Here is an 18625-nt window from a genome sequence, read left to right as displayed (position 1 = left end):
GGAGCAGTCCCGGGACCTGCAGCTCCTGCTGTTACCGTTAGCTCTTTTGGATTTTTGTTTGTTTACTTCCTTAGTTTGAGATAGGGTCTCACATAGCCAAGATTGTCCTTGAATTTCTCATCCGTCTGTCTCCATTTCCCAAATGATGGGAGGACATGGCATGCTAGGCAGCTAGTCTGCTCTCTGTATCTGAGATACACGAATCTTTCTGTTCATCTGCCCATTCGGGGAACACCTCTGCATCAAGTCATCCTACGAGCTAGCCACCCACCCACCCAAAGAATCATCCATCCACCCATCTTAGCCGGGTTTCTGTCGCTGTGAAGAGACACCATGACCTTGGCAACTCTTATAAAGGGAAACATTTACTTGGGGCTGGCTTATAGTTTCAGAGGCTTAGTCCATTGTGGTCATGGTGTCACACAGGCAGACATGGTGCTGAAGCAGGAGCGAGTCCTACAACTTGATCTGCAGTCAGGAGAAGTGAATTGTGAGCCGCCAGGCAGGCTTGAGCTTCCAAGACCACAAACCCCATCCTCTAGTGACATGGTTCCTCCAACAAGGCACACCTCCTCCAGAAAGGCCACAGCTCCTAACAGTTCCATGGACCTATGTGGGCCATTTTTAAAAAATGATTATTTTTACTTTATTTTATGTGTGTTGGTATTTTTGTGCATGTGTGTCTGTATGAGGGTGCTCTCAACTGCTGAGCCGTCTCTCCTTCCCCCAGGGAGCCAGTTTTATTCAAACCACCACACCACCCACCCATACATCCAACTATGGATACACCCATCTAAGGATCCATGTGCCCATCCGTCCACCCGTCCACCCATCCATCCATCCACCCATCCATCCATCCATCCACACACCCATCCATCCATCCATCCACCCATCCATCCATCCACCCATTCATCCACACATCCATCCATCCACCCATCCATCCATCCATCCATCCATCCACCCACCCATCCATCCATCCACCCATCCATCCACACATCCATCCATCCACCCGTCCATCCATCCACCCACCCATCCATCCATCCATCCATCCATCCACCCATCCATCCACCCATCCATCCATCCACCCATCCACACATCCATCCATCCACACACCCATCCATCCATCCACCCATCCATCCATCCATCCACACACCCATCCATCCATCCATCCACCCATCCACACATCCATCCATCCACACACCCACCCATCCACCCATCCATCCATCCACCCATCCATCCACCCATCCATCCACCCATCCATCCACACATCCATCCACCCATCCATTCATCCACCAACCTACACCTCTGCAGGGCTTTTTCTTTTTTTTTTTTTTTTTTTTTGGTTTTTCGAGACAGGGTTTCTCTGTGGCTTTGGAGGCTGTCCTGGAACTCGCTCTGTAGACCAGGCTGGCCTCGAACTCACAGAGATCCGCCTGCCTCTGCCTCCCGAGTGCTGGGATTAAAGGCGTGCGCCACCAACGCGCGGCCTCTGCAGGGCTTTGTTGCTGGTCCATACCCTCAGAAAAATCAGAAATTTGAAGGTGATTTTCTGCCCCCTAGGTCTCTACTGAGTACTTTTCCTCACCCCATGATCAGCCCTTGGTCTGTGGGTCTGTAAAACTGTATGTGGTCTACCTTTAGGGCTCCCTCCACACAGGGTGGTCATGCAGTTAACACTGGGGCAGCTCCGTGAGGTCATAAGCCAATGGGTCAGGAGTGCTTTGGCTTGCAGATCATCTCTCTGCAGTCAGCTCTGCCTGGGCATGTTGACAGGGAGGGCTACGGGTCCCACACAGCGTCTCTGCAGGCCTTGCAGAGGGAATCAGCTCCTGTGTGCAAAGCGTGGAGCAGGAGGGTGCCCACGCCAGGACAGGGTGCACAGTCAGTCTCCTCATGCTTTGTGGGTCCCAGCACCCCAAGTTCCAGGCTTCTACAACCCAGGTACTGTCTCTTCATGGAGCAAGCATGCTCAGAGTCAGTGCAGGCTTGCTGGGCAGAGGGATTCCCGCTCCTCCTCATGCAGTGTCTTCTAGAAAAGGGACACGGGTGCCACATAGAGAATCGCAAGTCAGCAGAGGTCTTTAAACTCTAACCTTGGGCTCAGTCAGCAAAATGCTCAACGTGTAAGCATGAAGACCCAAGTTGCATCTGCCGGAACCCACATAAAAAGCCAAGTGTGGCTGTTAGAAATTAAGAAAAGCAGCTCTCTAGAGAAAGATGCCATGTGACAGGGCTCAAGCAGAGGGTTTTTCTTTTAATTAGGGAAAGGGATCATAAAAGGGGGAAAGGGAAGCAGGGAGACCAGCCTCCAGAGACAGGGGCAGCTGGAGACAGGAGAGAAAAGAGAGGGAAACAGACAGACAGAGAGAGGGAGAGAAAGAGAGAGAAAGAAAGCGAGAGAAGGATGGGAGGTGGGCAGGGCTCTTTTTAAAGGGAGCAGGGTGATTATGCACAAGGGGCTCTTAGAGGCTGCAGCTGAGGGCGCATCCTGTCAGAACCCCAAGGACAAGTCAGTACAGATGCCCAAATGCTAACAGTACGGCTTGCACTGGACACGCCAGAGCATGGGATGTGGAGGCAGGGGGATCCCCAGGGCCTTTCAACCATCAGCCTAGTCTATTTGAAGAATTCCATGCCAGTGAGAGACTCTGTCTAAAAGAGAACAAGGTAGGAAACATGGCAGCACACACATCTGGAGGCAGAGGCAGACATAGGTGAGTTCAAGACCAGCCTGATGTTCCCAGCAGCCATGTTGAGCTGCTCACAGCCATCTGTAGCTCTGCACTGTCTTCTGTCTACCTGGTCTCTTAGACAGGCAGACATGCGTGAAAGACACTCACACAGACATAAAGGTTCACATGGAAATGAAAATAACTCACCCCTGGGGCATGACCTCAGCAGTCCCTCACGCAGAGCAGTCAGCTTAGAGACTTAGTTAGGGCAGGAGCATGGAGGGCGCAGCTGCTGGCTCCTTCCTGCCCACCTACCTAGGGAATGGTGCTGCCCGCAGTGGCTGACCTGATCAACGCTCTCCCAAGTTCACACCCAGAGGTCAAGTGCTCTCTCCCAGGGGTGTCTGAGGCTTGCGTCCTCCCAACTAACCATCAGGGGCTGGAGAGGTGGCTCAGCCTTGAAGAAGACCTAATTCAGTTCTCAGCATCTATACTATGTGACCTTCAACTGCAGCTCCAGGGGACCCGGAGCATTTGGCCTCTGTGGACAACCTCTCTGTCTGTCTGTCTCTCTTTCTCTCTCTCTCTCACTCAAACACACACACACACACACCAGTAATTTAACTTTCTTTTTTTTTTTTCGAGACAGGGTTTCTCTGTGGCTTTGGAGGCTGACCTGGAACTCGCTCTGTAGACCAGGCTGGTCTCAAGCTCACAGAAATCCTCCTGCCTCTGCCTCCCAAGTGCTGGGACTAAAGGCATGCACCCCGTAGGACACACTTTCTGGGGCATCCTGGGAAGGACTAGGGATTGGGCAATGTCCTTGGCCTCTCCCAACACTGTCCCTGGAGCATGCCAGTGCTCTCCCTGATTTAAGAAATCGCTGTCTTAGTACCACTTCAGGGTGACTGAATGGGCAGGGCTGTCCCAGTGGATTTCCCCGAGTGACTTGGTTGCCTCTCTTACCTCAGGGTATGTTTCATTACTTGGAGCACCCCCTGAACAACAGTGCAGGGATACCCTTTGAGTACAAGGAACCTCTTGACGTCATCATCAAGACAGGCCACAGGGGATTCCTGATCCTCTGGAGTCAGCTAAGCCTGTTGGTGTCCCCCAATGCAGGTGAGCGACACTTTATCCGGGCCTCCACCAGCGGGCATGGGTTTAGACTCGGTGTCGCGTCTGCTGCGCGGCCTGTGTCCCAGAACGTGCGGAGGGTGTTGGGGATTGACAACATAGAGACTTGTTCAACGGTGTAAAGAAAACTTTAAACAGGCTCCAAAAAGGTTCAAGAAAACTTCCTAAGAAAGGCTCCCACCAGAGAAGCTTCTGCTCTCTCCTCTCCCCTGGCTGGTTCTTCTCTCTGACCCCAGAAACTGATCTGGGCATGGCAGAAGAGGTGGTTAGTCTTTGGACAAGGTCGAGGTCAGGGTGGTTTCTGCGGGCAGGCCTTTTCCAGGAACTTAATGCCCCCAGGCATTGTATTGTTTTTAGTAAACATGTTTTTAGTAAAGATTGTCTTACAGCTGACTACTCCCAGGCAGAAGGGGAAGTGGGTCTCTGCTCAAGGTCTGGTGTTCCCACAATTCACCCCTTTTTATTTTTAAATGAGGCACTCCTGGCTTAGGTCAAGTAGGGTCACCCTCCCTTTCCCGTCTTTCCCTTGAACCCCTGTCTTAGGCGGGAGGGGTCTTCCCCACAAGTTGCCCGTCATCAGAGCACCCCAACTTTAAATCATCTGTAACCAACCTTCATGGCTATCGGGATTGCCATGGGCTAGGCTAAGCAATACTTGGTTACGGATCTCTTGCCTCTGGAACAAGGCACGTTTGAGCTCGGCATAAAGCCAGAATACCTACCGCCACTGCCACCATTTCCAGGACCCCCATTGACATAGCGCCTCTCCATCACCGTACCCATCACCAGATCTGGGCCATAACATTCTACCAGCCTTCATCTGTTACAAGGGTAACATGTACGTGATTTACATTCTGTTACAAGGGTAACCCGCATGTGACTTAGATTTACAATTTGATAAAGTTACAATTGTTCCAAGATCTGCTCAGAAAGCATTTAGAAAGTGCACTTGCACAGATACATTAGGTACAATCATTGATGTTACACATGTAGCATTATAAAAAATATGAACAATAGGCTTGTTGCACTATCCACAGAGCACCAATTTGTTCCTGTGGTGATGCAGTTTGTTGATTTAACGTCAGCTGATTATGCGACTTGAGTCAAAGTCTCCTTTTTGTCGCATTAGGACAAGTTGCACCTCTCTAGAAAAATACACTGGCCTAGTCGTGATTCCAGAAACAGGAACCATCAAGTCTGATATTTCAAGTGACCATGTCCTGTTCAATTACTGAAAAGAGGCTTTTGCCCCTCATCACAGTCCATACGAATGTCCAAATGTTTTAAATGGGTCCTTTTTTCTCTATTGGCTTCACGATGAAAACTCATGGGTCCGGAAGGTTGATGCAGCAGGTCTGTTGAGAAACTGGAAATCTCGAACCGACTGTTTTCTTTCTTTCTTGGGCTCTAGATTCGATGACAGCAAGGGTCAGGAACACTGATTTAGGAGATCTCACTCAAACTGGCTTAGGTAGGCTCCCATGGTCTCAGGTCCAGTTTTTCTCTGCTCCATGCCGAAGCTTTTATTCTTTTCCTACAAGAAAACACAAACATGCCCTCGACCCCAAATTAGGGTCTTCTCCACTGTTTAGTGCATGGATGTCTCCATTTGACCTGAGCAATGGTTGCTCAAGTTCCATCATGCCAGAATCTGTCTGAAGCTCACTGGCATTCACATTATAAAATTTTTAAATGAGGAGTGTATTATTTGATGAGTCATATGGGGACTGGGGACATTATTCCCCCTTTTTTATTTTCTAAAAAATTTTTTTTGAACTGTTGAAGCTGGACCATAATAGTAGAAGGATTTGTCTACCCTCCTTGGTTGACTATCTAGGTAAATTGGGATTACTACTTAGATTATTTGTAGATGTCCATTAAAAAGGACATATCCATTAAATGTTTCCCAAAAACTTCTGAAAATCACTCAAAGATTGTAAACTATACTGTGTCCAAATAACTTTTGAAAATTATTTGAAGTCTGTGAGCAGTCTTTCCCAATCTAACCTGTAGAGCTCTCACTAGCTGACAAGGCCTCATTTGTATCTTAAATTTTTCTGTAAAAACATTAACAGACTGGCTGGATGTTCCTTTTGTCTATATTTAAAGCAATCTAGGTAGCTTCTTAACTATTTTTGAAGGGATTTAAGTATCCTTTTAATCATATAAGCAGTTCACACTCATGCATTCACAATCACATTTCATACATACCGGTGTGGCCACACCATATATTCAGAACATACATGTATCTTTCAGTCATCCTTTTTCCCTAGGTCATGATTAGTCTGTTGCAATGAAGCTTCCTTAATTGAAATCTATGTAAAAGAACAACTCCAGCCAATCCTTGAACTATAAGGGTTAAAAAGTCCTGTATGTTCTTTATCATTCCTCCATTTGAGCTACAGTCATGGGGTACAGCTGTACCTACTCCTTGTAACTCTGTAGATGCGAGGTGGAGAGGCCAGGCTTTTGGCCAAAAGTTTTTAGAGATGACTCACAAAATATAACTTAAATGTAAACAAAATTTTCCATTCCATATACCTTTCTCTTTTTCTTTTTCTTTACTTAATACCAGTACCTCTTTACTGTTAAATTTTTTTTTCACCCATTTTTTTTTTTAAGTCAGGGTTTCTCTGTATTGTTTGAGGCTGTCAGTCCAGCCTGGCCTCGAACTCACAGAGATACGCCTGCCTCTGCCTCCCAAGTGCTGGGATTAAAGGCGTGTGCCACCACCGCCCAGCTTGTTACTAATTTTTTTTTCTGTATTATTTGGAGGCTGTCTTGGAACTTGCTCTGTAAATCAGGCTGGCCTTGAACTCAAGAGATCTGCCTGCCTGTGTCTCCCGAGTACTGGGATTAAAGGCGTGTGCTGCCAACGCCCGGCTATTCACTCATTTTTAATCCATTCTTCAACCCAGGATATTCCCTCATGCAAAAAGCCTTAAGATTTACAGAATCCACCCTCCAATTGAGGGCAATCTCTGGGTTCCCCTTTTTTTCCTGACCTTTGTCAGGCGAAGGCCTGGAGATTTAATCTAATCCACCCCCCATCTGAGGGCAATCTCTCAGGGTCCCCTTACTTTCCTGACCTTTGTCAGGCGAAGGCCTGGAGATTTAATTCGGTACCCCTAGCTTGGTACCCCTTTTTAACACATCCACATAGCCTTACTGGCTAGCCTTTTAGATCTCTCAGTTCCCCTTTACTTTCCTGACCTCAGTGGATCAGGCGAAAGACTGGAGATTTTTTTTATTTCTTATTTTACCCTTTTTTATTTCTTTTTCTTTTTTATTTTCTTTTCTTTTCTTTTTTTTTTTTTTTGAGACTGGGTTTCTCTCTATCCTTTTGGAGGCTGTCCTGGAACTTGCTCTATAGACCAGGATGGCCTCATTCCTTCCTATCTCTGCCTCCCGAGTGTTGGGATTAAAGGCGTATGCCACCAACACCCGGCTCTCTGAATGTCATAGCAAACATCCTCCCAATCTGGGACATTTAAGCCTTCCCCAGTAATGAACCATGGGCTCCCTCGTTCAATCCATTTTAAAAAGCCTGCCATGGTTGTAGTCCCCTGTTCTTCAAGCAACTTTTTTACGTGATACTGTAATTTAAACTTCCAGGGACTATTTCCCATTGTTTCTTTTCCTATTTTCCTCCATCTGTCCCTAGCTGGCAAAAGGGACGACCCCATCCACTTACCTCACTTTCATGATCTCGGTAGGACCTCCAATTGTCGCGTCTGCTGCGGGGCCTGTGTCCGAGAACGTGCGGAGGGTGTCGGGGATTGACAACACAGAGACTTGTTCAACGGTGTAAAGAAAACTTTAAGCAGGCCCCAAAAAGGTTCAAGAAAACTTCCTAAGAAAGGCTCCCACCAGAGAAGCTTCTGCTCTCTCCTCTACCCTGGCTGGTTCTGCTCTGACCCCAGAAACTGATCTGGGCGTGGCAGAAGAGGTGGTTAGTCTCTGGACAAGGTCGAGCTCAGGGTGGTTTCTGCGGGCAGGCCTTTCCCAGGAACTTATTGCCCCCGGGCATTGTATTGTTTTTAGTAAACATGTTTTTAGTAAACATTGTCTTACAGCTGCCTACTCCCAGGCAGAAGGGGAAGTGGGTCTCTGCTCAAGGTCTGGTGTTCCCACAACTCGGGATGCTAGATCTTTCTTTCTTTCTTTTTCGAGACAGGGTCTCTCTGTGTGGCTTTGGAGCCTTGCCTGGCACTCCCTCTGTAGACCAGGCTGGACTCAGAGTCACAGAGATCCGCCTGCCTCTGCCTCCTGAGTGCTGGGATCCTAGATCTTTGTGTATGGTTGTGTGCACATGGAGAACAGAGGCCAGAGGCTCAATTGTTTTCTTTTACACTTTTTAAAAAAATATTCATTTCATCCAGCCTGGGATTGATCAGCAAGTCCCAGGGATCCTGCTGATCTGCCTTCCTATTGCTAGGGTTACAAGCTGGGCCAGACTTAGAGAGGAAGTGGAGAGGTAGGTGCTGAAGGTCTGAAGGCAGGCCTCAACTGGGGGATTCTAGGCGGGGCTCCACGCTGACCACGCCCTCAGCCCCTCACTGGCGGATTCTAGGCGGGGCTCCACACCCTCAGCCCCTCACTGGGGGATTCTAGGCGGGGCTCCACACCCTCAGCCCCTCACTGGGGGATTCTAGGCGGGGCTCCACACCCTCAGCCCCTCACTGGGGGATTCTAGGCGGGCCTCTGCTCATGACTACCATACCCCCACCCCACCCCCACCTTCCCACACCACCTCTCAGTTAATTTGATGTAGAATCTAAGTTGACCATGCTAGCCTTGAGGTCAATCTGTATCCCAGGTTTTAGTTTCGTTTCCTTGACATCACACACACACACACACACACACACAGAGAGAGAGAGAGAGAGAGAGAGAGAGAGAGAGAGAGAGAGAGAGAGAGAGAGAGAGCTCAACACCACCTTGCTGACTGGTTATCAGTCTTGAGACAGTTTTATTTAGTCTGTGACTTCCCTCCCTGAACATCCCCTCCTTACTGGGTCACTTTTCAGAGCTTCGTTACCAAAGAGACTTGGAAGGGTCGCCTTTACCCAGGTGTCTGCAGAGTTTCTTTCCTTGGGCTTTTGAATAGCAAACCAAAGACAACCCAGTGAAGGGCCTGGAGAGATGGCTCAGGGGTAAGAGCACTGACTGCTTCCAGAGGTTCTGAGTTCAATTCCCAGCAGCCACATGGTGGCTCACAACCATCTACAATTCAATCTGGTGCCCTCTTCTGGCATGTAGGCAGAACGCCGTATATGTAATAACAAAAAAAAAAAAAAAAAAAAAAAGAACCCAGTGAATGCAGAGGAGAGGCGTGCGTGTGAGCTGTGCAGAGAGGCCCCGTCCTGCGGCATGGTACACGCACGTGCGAGGGTCGTCACCGTCTCCCTGCCCCCTCCTAGGCCAGATCATAGACACCGTGCAGCTGTGGAAAGGGCGGAAACGGCTCACCTCGGATATCTGCACCAATGGCATCACCATCCACAGCATTGCTTCGAGTATGTGGCCCGCTTGCCCTGGCTAGCTTCACTTCCGCCTCCTGTCCCCACCTGTGACTGAGTCAGGCTCCCGCCTACTCCTCAGCTCGGCTGTGATTGGCTTGCGACCCCTGGGTGGGCTTACAGTGAGGGATGACCGATTTTTGTCTTTTCTTGTTTGTTTTTTACTCTGCTTACTTCTGGCAGCTGTGGGTGTGAGGATGTTTGCCTGTGTGCCTGGGTGAGTGTGTGAAGGTCAGAGGATCACTGTGGGGGTCCCAGGAATCAAACTTAGGTCTTCAGGCTTGGCAGCAAGCACCTCTACCTGCTGAGCCCTTCCACTGGCCCCTTTGTTTGGCACCTTTCCGGGGAAGCTGACCTCATTCCGCTTTTGCTTTCCTGGGAAGCTGACCTCATTCCTCTTTTGCTTTCCGGGGAAGCTGACTTCATTCCGCTTTTGCTTTCTCTTTCCCAGATATGTATGAGCTGGCGCTGCTGACAGAGGAAAGGAATCTGTATTATGGGAGTCAGGGTTACCTGGGAACCTCCCTAGTCCAGGTGTGTCCGAGTCCTCAGGCAACAGCTTCGATGGGGACCTTCCTTCTTAGGCCCCTGCCTAAGCATCATGCTAGTGAAATGTCATTTTATTTTGAGGCAAGGCCTCATGTAGCCAAGGCTGAACTTGAACTCCTTTTATAGCCAAGGGTACGGGTGGAGTCCGGGTCCTTGCAGAGTGTTCCAATGGCAGGCAGGCACCACCATGCCCAGTTTTGGGGGATTCTGCACACAGAATCCAGGGCTATGCGAGGCAGGCACTCTACCCACTGAGGCCCACCCTACACAGTTATCTTTACAAGCAAGTTAATCAGGATCAGGTCCCAGGTTCAAAGCCCCAGAGCCACAAAACAGAACAAAGAAAAACAGTGAAATATACATAAGAAGCCACTGGCTTGTCGTTCCCGAGACAGCGGGTGCTTGCTGGGGCTGAGGCTCCATCTCAATCAGAATTATATTCCTACACACATAGCAACCCGGCCTGATTGGAGGGCCGAAGAGCCTGAGGTGGGGGTGGGGGAATCACAGCGGCCCCGCCCCCAACCCTGAAAACCTGAGTTCGATCCCTGGGCCCTATGTGGTGGAGGCAGAGAATTGCCTCCCACCGAGTTGTCTTCCGACCTCCGCCATGTGTGCACTCCCACAATAAATAAATATAATAGCTGGGCGTTGGTGGCGCACGCCTTTAATCCCAGCACTCGGGAGGCAGAGGCAGGCGGATCACTGTGAGTTCGAGACCAGCCTGGTCTACTGAGCGAGTTCCAGGACAGCCTCCAAAGCCACAGAGAAACCCTGTCTCGAAAAACCAAAAAAAAAAAAAAAAATATATATATATATATACATATACATATGTATATATATATATATATAATAGTGTTTTTTCGTTTAGAGCAGTAGGCTGTGCATGCTATGCTGAGTCTCTGTGCCACCCCCAGCTCTGGGGAGGGATGGCTGTGGTGGTGAGGCCAGCTGGGGCTACCGAGGAAGACCTTGTAGAAAGAAACAAAATGAAAAGAAGAAAAGAAGGAGGGTGAGGGTTGGGCCTCAGACCTGGGTTTTCCCGTAGCTGTCGAAGATGTCTCTACAGACTGAGGACACGAGCATCTCATTTACGGACACTGGCATGCTGGAGATCCTCACGGTGGTGGCTGACCCGCAGTTCCCCTCGTTTGACTTTCAGAAGTGCGTTGTGAACGTGCAGACTGTTCTCATGAACCCCAGCTTTGACATTGAAGAGTGCAATGTAGGTGACCCCCGTGATCTAAGTCAATTCCTGATGATTTGTGGTTATTTATTTCCGGCGTGGGTAGCTGGTGGCACTCGGGATGCTACCTAGGGCCTCATACAGTGGAGGAGAGTCACATTCCAGCAAGCCACTCTCTGCGCCCACCTCTGCTTTCAGAATGGGGGCGGCTGAAGGAAAAACCTGGAGTGAGGTAGAAGCAGAGGACTGTCATTCTAGTGCCTTGGGAGGTTGCAGTAAAAGGATTTCAAATTCCACTCACGCCCGTGCAACTCAGCAAGACTTCCGTGTTAAAAGAGAAAAACGGAATGGGGCTGGGGGCGTGGTCAGGGTGGAGCCCCACCTACCGTCCTCCAGTGAGGGGCGGGGGCATCTGCATAGCAAATACCAGGGTACAGGTTCAGTTCCTGATATTGCAAGAAACAGGTAAAGTGAAAGAAAGCATTCTGGAAGAACTCAGTTCCTGGAGCCGGGCAGTGGGAATGCTTGTCTACATCAGGTGCTCCAGGGATGCCATCTAGCTGTGGCTCTCTCTCAGTGTGAGGATAAGGTGCAGCCTCACCCACTTGTGCCTTACTTCTGGAGTCAGGACAGGAACGGTCTCTACTCGCTCCCCGCCACTTTCCCCAGGTGGAGCTCCTGGAAAGCAGCATGATAAATCAGATGTTCACCATAGACATGAACAGCAAGCTGGACCTGTCTGCACTCATGATACCTCGGCCAGGCAAGACTCCCATACCACTGGTGAGTGTAGACCCAGCCTGCAAACTCCAGCCTGGACCACAGAAGGACACACTGGGCTGACCCAGAGGCTCCATAATCCACGGTGCTGCCAGCCCACAACCCCGGAAGTTCATCCAAACTTCCTGTCTTCTTTCTTTGCCCCCTCCACATCATTCTTCCCATTCCTCTTCCTCCTTTTCTCCCTCGTCCTTCCTTACCCATTGTGCATATCCTCCCCTATCTTATCCTTCCCCATCTCCTCCCCATCTTCTCCTTCTCTATCTCCTTCTCCATCTCCTCCCCATCTTCTCCTCCATCTCCTCCTCCATCTCCTCCTCCATCTCCACCCCATCTCCTCCTCCTCCATCTCCTCCATCTCCTCTTCCTCCATCTCCTCTTCCTCCATCTCCTCCATCTCCTCCCCATCTCCTCCTCCATCTCCTCCCCCATCTCCTCCTCCATCTCCTCCTCCATCTCCACCCCATCTCCTCCTCCTCCATCTCCTCCATCTCCTCTTCCTCCATCTCCTCTTCCTCCATCTCCTCCATCTCCTCTTCCTCCATCTCCTCTTCCTCCATCTCCTCCATCTCCTCCCCATCTCCTCCTCCATCTCCACCCCATCTCCTCCTCCTCCATCTCCTCCATCTCCTCTTCCTCCATCTCCTCTTCCTCCATCTCCTCCATCTCCTACCCATCTCCTCCTCCATCTCCACCCCATCTCCTCCTCCTCCATCTCCTCCTCCATCTCCCCCATCTCCTCTTCCTCCATCTCCTCTTCCTCCATCTCCTCCTCCATCTCCTCCTCCTCCATCTCCTCCTCCATCTCCTCCCCCATCTCCTCCCTCACCTCCTCCTCCATCTCCTCCTCCATCTCCTCCTCCTCCATCTCCTCCTCCATCTCCTCCCCCATCTCCTCCATCTTCCCCTCCATCTCCCCCTTCATCTTCCCCTCCATCTCCTCCTCCATCTCTCTTTTTATCTTCCCCCACCCAGGGTTTTTCCAACAAGCCCCCACTCTCCCTCTTGTCCATGCCATCCTGCTGTGTCTCTTGGCTCAGTGGCCTTGGGCTCTAAGGCTGGCAGATACTCCAGGTGGGCACGCTGCACCCCAGGGGCCTGTGTGCAGAAGCAGCTTGGCTGTGCTGAGGATGGACAGGGTGACAGCTGTCTGTGTGTTATGTCTCAGGTGATGGTCAGCAACCCCCATTCCCTCGGGTTTGAGGCACACATCATTGAGTTTGGCAACACGTTCGATGGCAACTATAAGTACAAACTGGTATGTATCTATGGCCATGTTAGAGGCCTTTACCAAGACCCAATAACATTGTTGTTTGTTTGCTTGTTTTGTTTTGTGTTAATGAGACATGGCGTCCCTCTGTAGGCCAGGGCAGCCATGGAATACGTTATCCCACCATGGCGGTGGTGGGAATGTGCCGCTGTACCTGGCCCTCCATGCAGCATCTCCTTTGTGCTCTGAAGGGATCGGCCTTCCTCCTCCCTTCCTGCACAGCCCTGACTCATCTGCCCTGAGTAAGACAGGCAGCTGCCACCCACACATTCCCTGTCACACAGGAGAGGCTGAGGTGCGCCAGTCACAGGATGGATGAGAGCCGAGTTGTCTGGGAGGACCTCGGTAGAGGGCTGGGTTCCAGCCAGGGACCAGGTGGGGGTCCCGTTGTTCTCCTTACATCTGTCAGCCTCGGGTTCATGACAGGACTTTCCTGTGGTGCCTAGAAACACATGGTTAGTCTATACGATGTCACCTTAGCAGCCAAATCCACACTTCGGCAACTCCTTGGGACATTAAATGTTAGTGAGCTTGTGGGGGACGGTAAGGATTGGTGTCACAAGGACCATGAACCTCTCAGCTCTGGGAACTTGCAGAAAGCTTTCCTATGACATAGAAATGGGACATAGCGGGGCTGGACAGCAAGGACGAGGTCCCCCAGTGCCCATTAGTCACTCTTCTCTTTCTAGCCCGGTCCCATTTGGGGTGACATCTGTGAGGACCCCTGCTGTAACTGTCTGTCTGTCTGTGTGTCTGTCTGCCCCTGCTGCCATTCCACAGGAAATTGAACTCCAACAACAGCACCACTGGGGCATTGCAGACACCAACTTCACCGCCAGGTATCAGATGAGGTCTTGGGGCTTGACGCTACTCCCCACTGCTATCTACAGGGATCCCCAGAGCCACAGTGGGGAAAGTAGGGCTGAGTTGCTACCTCCAGAGCACTGTGAGAAAATTAGTCTAAAGTCTCACCCAGGGAGCATGCAGCTCTGGGTTCCAGGCCCAGCACCTCAGGTCCTGAGTGCAGCAGCACGTGACTGTGATCTCAGCTCTGGGAAAGTGGGAGCAGGAAAGTCAAGAGTTCGAAGTCAGCCTCAGCTATTGTATAGGGAGTTAGGGAGTCTGAAGCCAGCCTGGGTGATGGGTGTGTGTGCCTCGTGTCTGTGTCTGTGTAGTGTCCTAGCCTGTTTTCTGATGCTGTAAGCACCATGACAAAGGGAACTTGGAGAGGAAAGGGTTTATTTGGCTTACAAGGGCCAATCACAGCATCTCCGAGGGAAGTCGAGGAAGGAACTGATGCAGAGGCCGTGGAGGAGTGCAGCTTCCTGGCTACTCCTGGTGGCTCAGCCTGCTTTTTGTTTTGTTTCGTTTTTTGCTTCTGTTTGGGTTTCTTTTTTTATTTTGTTTTTCTGAGACAACTTCTCTGTGTAACAGCCCCGGCTGTCGTGGAACTCACTCAGTAGACCAGGCTGGCTTTGAACTCACAGAGATCCACCTGTCTGCCTCCCGAGTGCTGGGGTTTAAGGCGTGCGCCACCATGGCTGAGCACTCAGCCTGCTTTCTTATAATTTTGGTTGTGAACCAAGCCTGACGGCTGAGCTCCAGCCTAGATGCTTTCTCATACAACCCAGGACCTCCCTGCGCCGGGGTGGTACCACTGTCTGCCGGGGCTTCCCTCATCAGCCCCTAGCCAAGTCAATGCCACACACGCCAACCTGATGGGGCAAAATCTCAGTTGAAGTTTCCTCATTGTGGCTGTGCCAACCAAGAGTAGCCATGACAGACACCGGCAGGTGGATGGGCAGAGGGTGGACGGCAGAGGTTGGGCAGGTCCTGGTGTGTGCAGATGGATGGATGGCAGAGGTTGGGCAGGTCCTGGTGTGTGCGGATGGACGGATGGACGGCAGAGGTTGGGCAGGTCCTGGTGTGTGCGGATGGACGGATGGATGGCAGAGGTTGGGCAGGTCCTGGTGTGTGCAGATGGATGGCAGAGGTTGGGCAGGTCCTGGTGTATGCAGATGGATGGTTGGCAGAGGTTGGGCAGGTCCTGGTGTGTGCAGATGGATGGCAGAGGTTGGGTAGGTCCTGGTGTGTGCAGATGGATGGCAGAGGTTGGACAGGTCCTGGTGTGTGCGGATGGACGGATGGATGGCAGAGGTTGGGCAGGTCCTGGTGTGTGGGGATGGACGGCAGAGGTTGGACAGGTCCTGGTGTATGCAGATGGATGGCAGAGGTTGGACAGGTCCTGGTGTGTGCGGATGGACGGATGGACGGCAGAGGTTGGGCAGGTCCTGGTGTATGCAGATGGATGGTTGGCAGAGGTTGGGCAGGTCCTGGTGTGTGCGGATGGACGGCAGAGGTTGGACAGGTCCTGGTGTATGCAGATGGATGGCAGAGGTTGGACAGGTCCTGGTGTGTGCGGATGGACGGATGGATGGCAGAGGTTGGGCAGGTCCTGGTGTGTGCAGATGGATGGCAGAGGTTGGACAGGTCCTGGTGTATGCAGATGGATGGTTGGCAGAGGTTGGGCAGGTCCTGGTGTGTGTGGATGGACGGCAGAGGTTGGGCAGGTCCTGGTGTGTGCGGATGGACGGCAGAGGTTGGGCAGGTCCTGGTGTGTGCGGATGGACGGATGGATGGCAGAGGTTGGGCAGGTCCTGGTGTGTGCAGATGGATGGCAGAGGTTGGACAGGTCCTGGTGTATGCAGATGGATGGTTGGCAGAGGTTGGGCAGGTCCTGGTGTGTGTGGATGGACGGCAGAGGTTGGGCAGGTCCTGGTGTGTGCGGATGGACGGCAGAGGTTGGGCAGGTCCTGGTGTGTGCGGATGGACGGCAGAGGTTGGGCAGGTCCTGGTGTGTGCGGATGGACGGCAGAGGTTGGACAGGTCCTGGTGTGTGCAGATGGATGGACGGCAGAGGTTGGGCAGGTCCTGGTGTGTGCAGATGGATGGCAGAGGTTGGACAGGTCCTGGTGTGTGCGGATGGACGGATGGATGGCAGAGGTTGGGCAGGTCCTGGTGTGTGCAGATGGATGGCAGAGGTTGGGCAGGTCCTGGTGTGTGCAGATGGATGGACGGCAGAGGTTGGGCAGGTCCTGGTGTGTGCAGATGGATGGCAGAGGTTGGGCAGGTCCTGGTGTGTGCAGATGGATGGATGGATGGCAGAGGTTGGGCAGGTCCTGGTGTGTGCAGATGGATGGATGGATGGCAGAGGTTGGGCAGGTCCTGGTGTGTGCGGATGGACGGACAGTTGGTGGGAAGGGTGAAAGTTTTGATGGGCACACCAGTGGCCACTGCGACGCAGACTGTTCATCCCTGTTGCATTGTAGCATCAAGCGCAATGCCATCTCCTCCGTAACCGTGGACATAGCCGACAAGACGATTGCGTGCGTGGACCTGAAGCCCCTGGTATGTGCAGATGTTTGCTGCCTCACATCTGTTCACGTGCTGAGTCACAGAAGCCAGTCCCGCCACACTGGACAGGCTCTGGTTTGGAAAGAAAATAACATTGATGTTGTCCTGATTGCTCAGGCCACTGTTGCCTTGGGGAACCCCTCAGAATCCTCCAGGGGAAGTGCTGCTGTTTCTTACTGGGCAGCTGTATAATTATTCCGGCCGATTTGAGGAAATAGAACTTTCAGAGCAGTGGTTCCCAACCTCCCTGATGCTGCACCCCTTTAATAAAGTTCCTCATGTTGCAGTGACCCCCAACCATACAATTATTTTTGTTGCTACTTCATAATTGTAATTTTGCTACTGCTATGATTCATAATATAAATAATCTGTGTTCTCTGGTGGTCTCAGGTGGCCCCTATAAAAGGGTTGTTTGACCCCCATAGGGGTTGCAGCCCATAGATTGAGAACCACTGTTCTGGGTGCTTCCGGAGACTTGAAAATGAAATGCTTGCCTGCAGAAATGTGTGGGGACATGATCTGCCTCTGTGTTATTCACCATGGCCGACGGTGGGAAAAGTGACAAATGGATAGAGAGGATTTGGCCCATCCGTTGGATATGGGATATCAGTCAGCCAGGAAAGGGAATGCAGTTCTTACACACAGTTACAGTGTGTAGGACTGTGTGCTTCTGAGGGGAGGGGATGGATGAAGAGCTGGGTGTTTGCTGGGGACAGAGCTTAGATTTGGGAAGATGAGCTGTGGCCCTGAGAACCACTGTGTGAGGATGAGGCTTGGGGTGTCCCAGATAGCATCCCACAGCAGCGGGGCTGACAGTGGCCCTTGGGGAGTCTGTGACGGCCTCTCCGCTTCTGTTCCTTGCAGTCCACGCTCATCTCAGTTGGCTGTGACCAGACCAAGAAGATTCTTGTGCAGAAGTGAGTGTGACAGCCCCGGGGACAGGAGAGGCAGGGTGGGATGGGCATAATCACGATAGTGAGGTGACACCATCTATCTACTTTTGTGTGCGATTCACAGTTCTGTAGTGGGAATTTGGGGCCTGGAGAGAAGCCTCAGCCATTAGAGAAACCCTGCTCTTGCATGGTGGTTCACAACTGTCGATAGCTCCAGGTCCGGGACCCGACGCCCTCATCTCATTTCTGTGGGCCCCGCACACACAAGGTGCTCAGACAGACGTGCAGGCAAAACTCTTGCCCACAAAAAATAAGTAGACATTCAAACACTGAGATATTAAGTTTAAAAATTTTTTTTTGGTTTTTCGAGACAGGGTTTCTCTGTGGCTTTGGAGCCTGTCCTGGCACTCACTCTTGTAGACCAGGCTGGCCTCCAACTCACAGGGATCCGCCTGCCTCTGCCTCCCGAGTGCTGGGATTAAAGGCGTGTGCCACCAACGCCCGGCTAAGTTTAAATTACATGTTATTAAATGTTAAATCTAAATATCAAAAATCAAAATTCTGCATATAATTGACAGTTCTATTACAAATCAAAACCCTGAAAAACCACAAATTCCTGGAAGCAGCCCATCCCGAGCCAGGAGGTGATTGGTCAGCCACACTCAGAGGTAGCAATGCCGTGCTCTGAAGCCATAGTGTATGTGACTTGAGTTTGTCAGTATGGAGATGCCTTGACCGTTCGTGATGATTCAGTCTTTCTTGTGTTAAAGACTGTTTTTAGTGTGTGTGAGTGTGTGTGTGTGTGTGAGTGTGTATGGGTGAGAGTGTGTGGGTGTGAGTGTGTCTGTGTGTATGAGTGTGTGTGGGTGAGTGTGTGTGGGTGTGAGTGTGTCTGTGTGTATGAGTGTGTGTGGGTGAGTGTGTGTGGGTGTGAGTGTGTCTGTGTGTATGAGTGTGTGTGGGTGAGTGTGTGTGGGTGTGAGTGTGTCTGTGTGTATGAGTGTGGGTGAGTGTGTGTGGGTGAGTGTGTTTGTGTGTGTGAGTGGGTGAGTGTGTGTGGGTGTGTGTGGGGGTGAGTGTGTGTGAGTGTGAGTGTGTCTGTGTGTGTGAGTGGGTGAGTGTGTGTGGGTGAGTGTGTGTGAGTGGGTGAGTGTGTGTGGGTGAGTGTGTGGGTGAGTGCGTGTGGGTGTGAGTGTGTCTGTGTG

The 18625-nt window shown here is 51.2% G+C and overlaps 1 protein-coding gene across 3 annotated transcripts in view; it reads left to right on the top strand.

Moving 5' to 3' along the window:
- Catsperd (cation channel sperm associated auxiliary subunit delta) overlaps positions 1-18625 on the top strand; it is a 46491-nt gene that overhangs the window by 18384 nt on the left and 9482 nt on the right. For 2 of the 3 annotated variants that reach the window (XM_040737702.1, XM_040737700.1), the window contains exons 9-17: positions 3644-3794; positions 9230-9325; positions 9780-9862; positions 10926-11102; positions 11733-11846; positions 13012-13101; positions 13894-13952; positions 16443-16521; positions 17392-17444. In XM_040737702.1, the coding sequence (XP_040593636.1) occupies positions 3644-3794; positions 9230-9325; positions 9780-9862; positions 10926-11102; positions 11733-11846; positions 13012-13101; positions 13894-13952; positions 16443-16521; positions 17392-17444 (902 nt within the window). The remainder of the gene's footprint in view (positions 1-3643; positions 3795-9229; positions 9326-9779; positions 9863-10925; positions 11103-11732; positions 11847-13011; positions 13102-13893; positions 13953-16442; positions 16522-17391; positions 17445-18625) is intronic. The other variant, XM_040737701.1, reaches the window with a different exon arrangement.

This window comes from Mesocricetus auratus, unplaced genomic scaffold (genome assembly GCF_017639785.1).
Source record: "Mesocricetus auratus isolate SY011 unplaced genomic scaffold, BCM_Maur_2.0 Super-Scaffold_100676, whole genome shotgun sequence".
Taxonomy (NCBI): domain Eukaryota; kingdom Metazoa; phylum Chordata; class Mammalia; order Rodentia; family Cricetidae; genus Mesocricetus; species Mesocricetus auratus.
The sequence above is the reverse complement of the archived record's forward strand: the minus strand, read 5'-3'. Positions and strand labels throughout refer to the sequence as shown.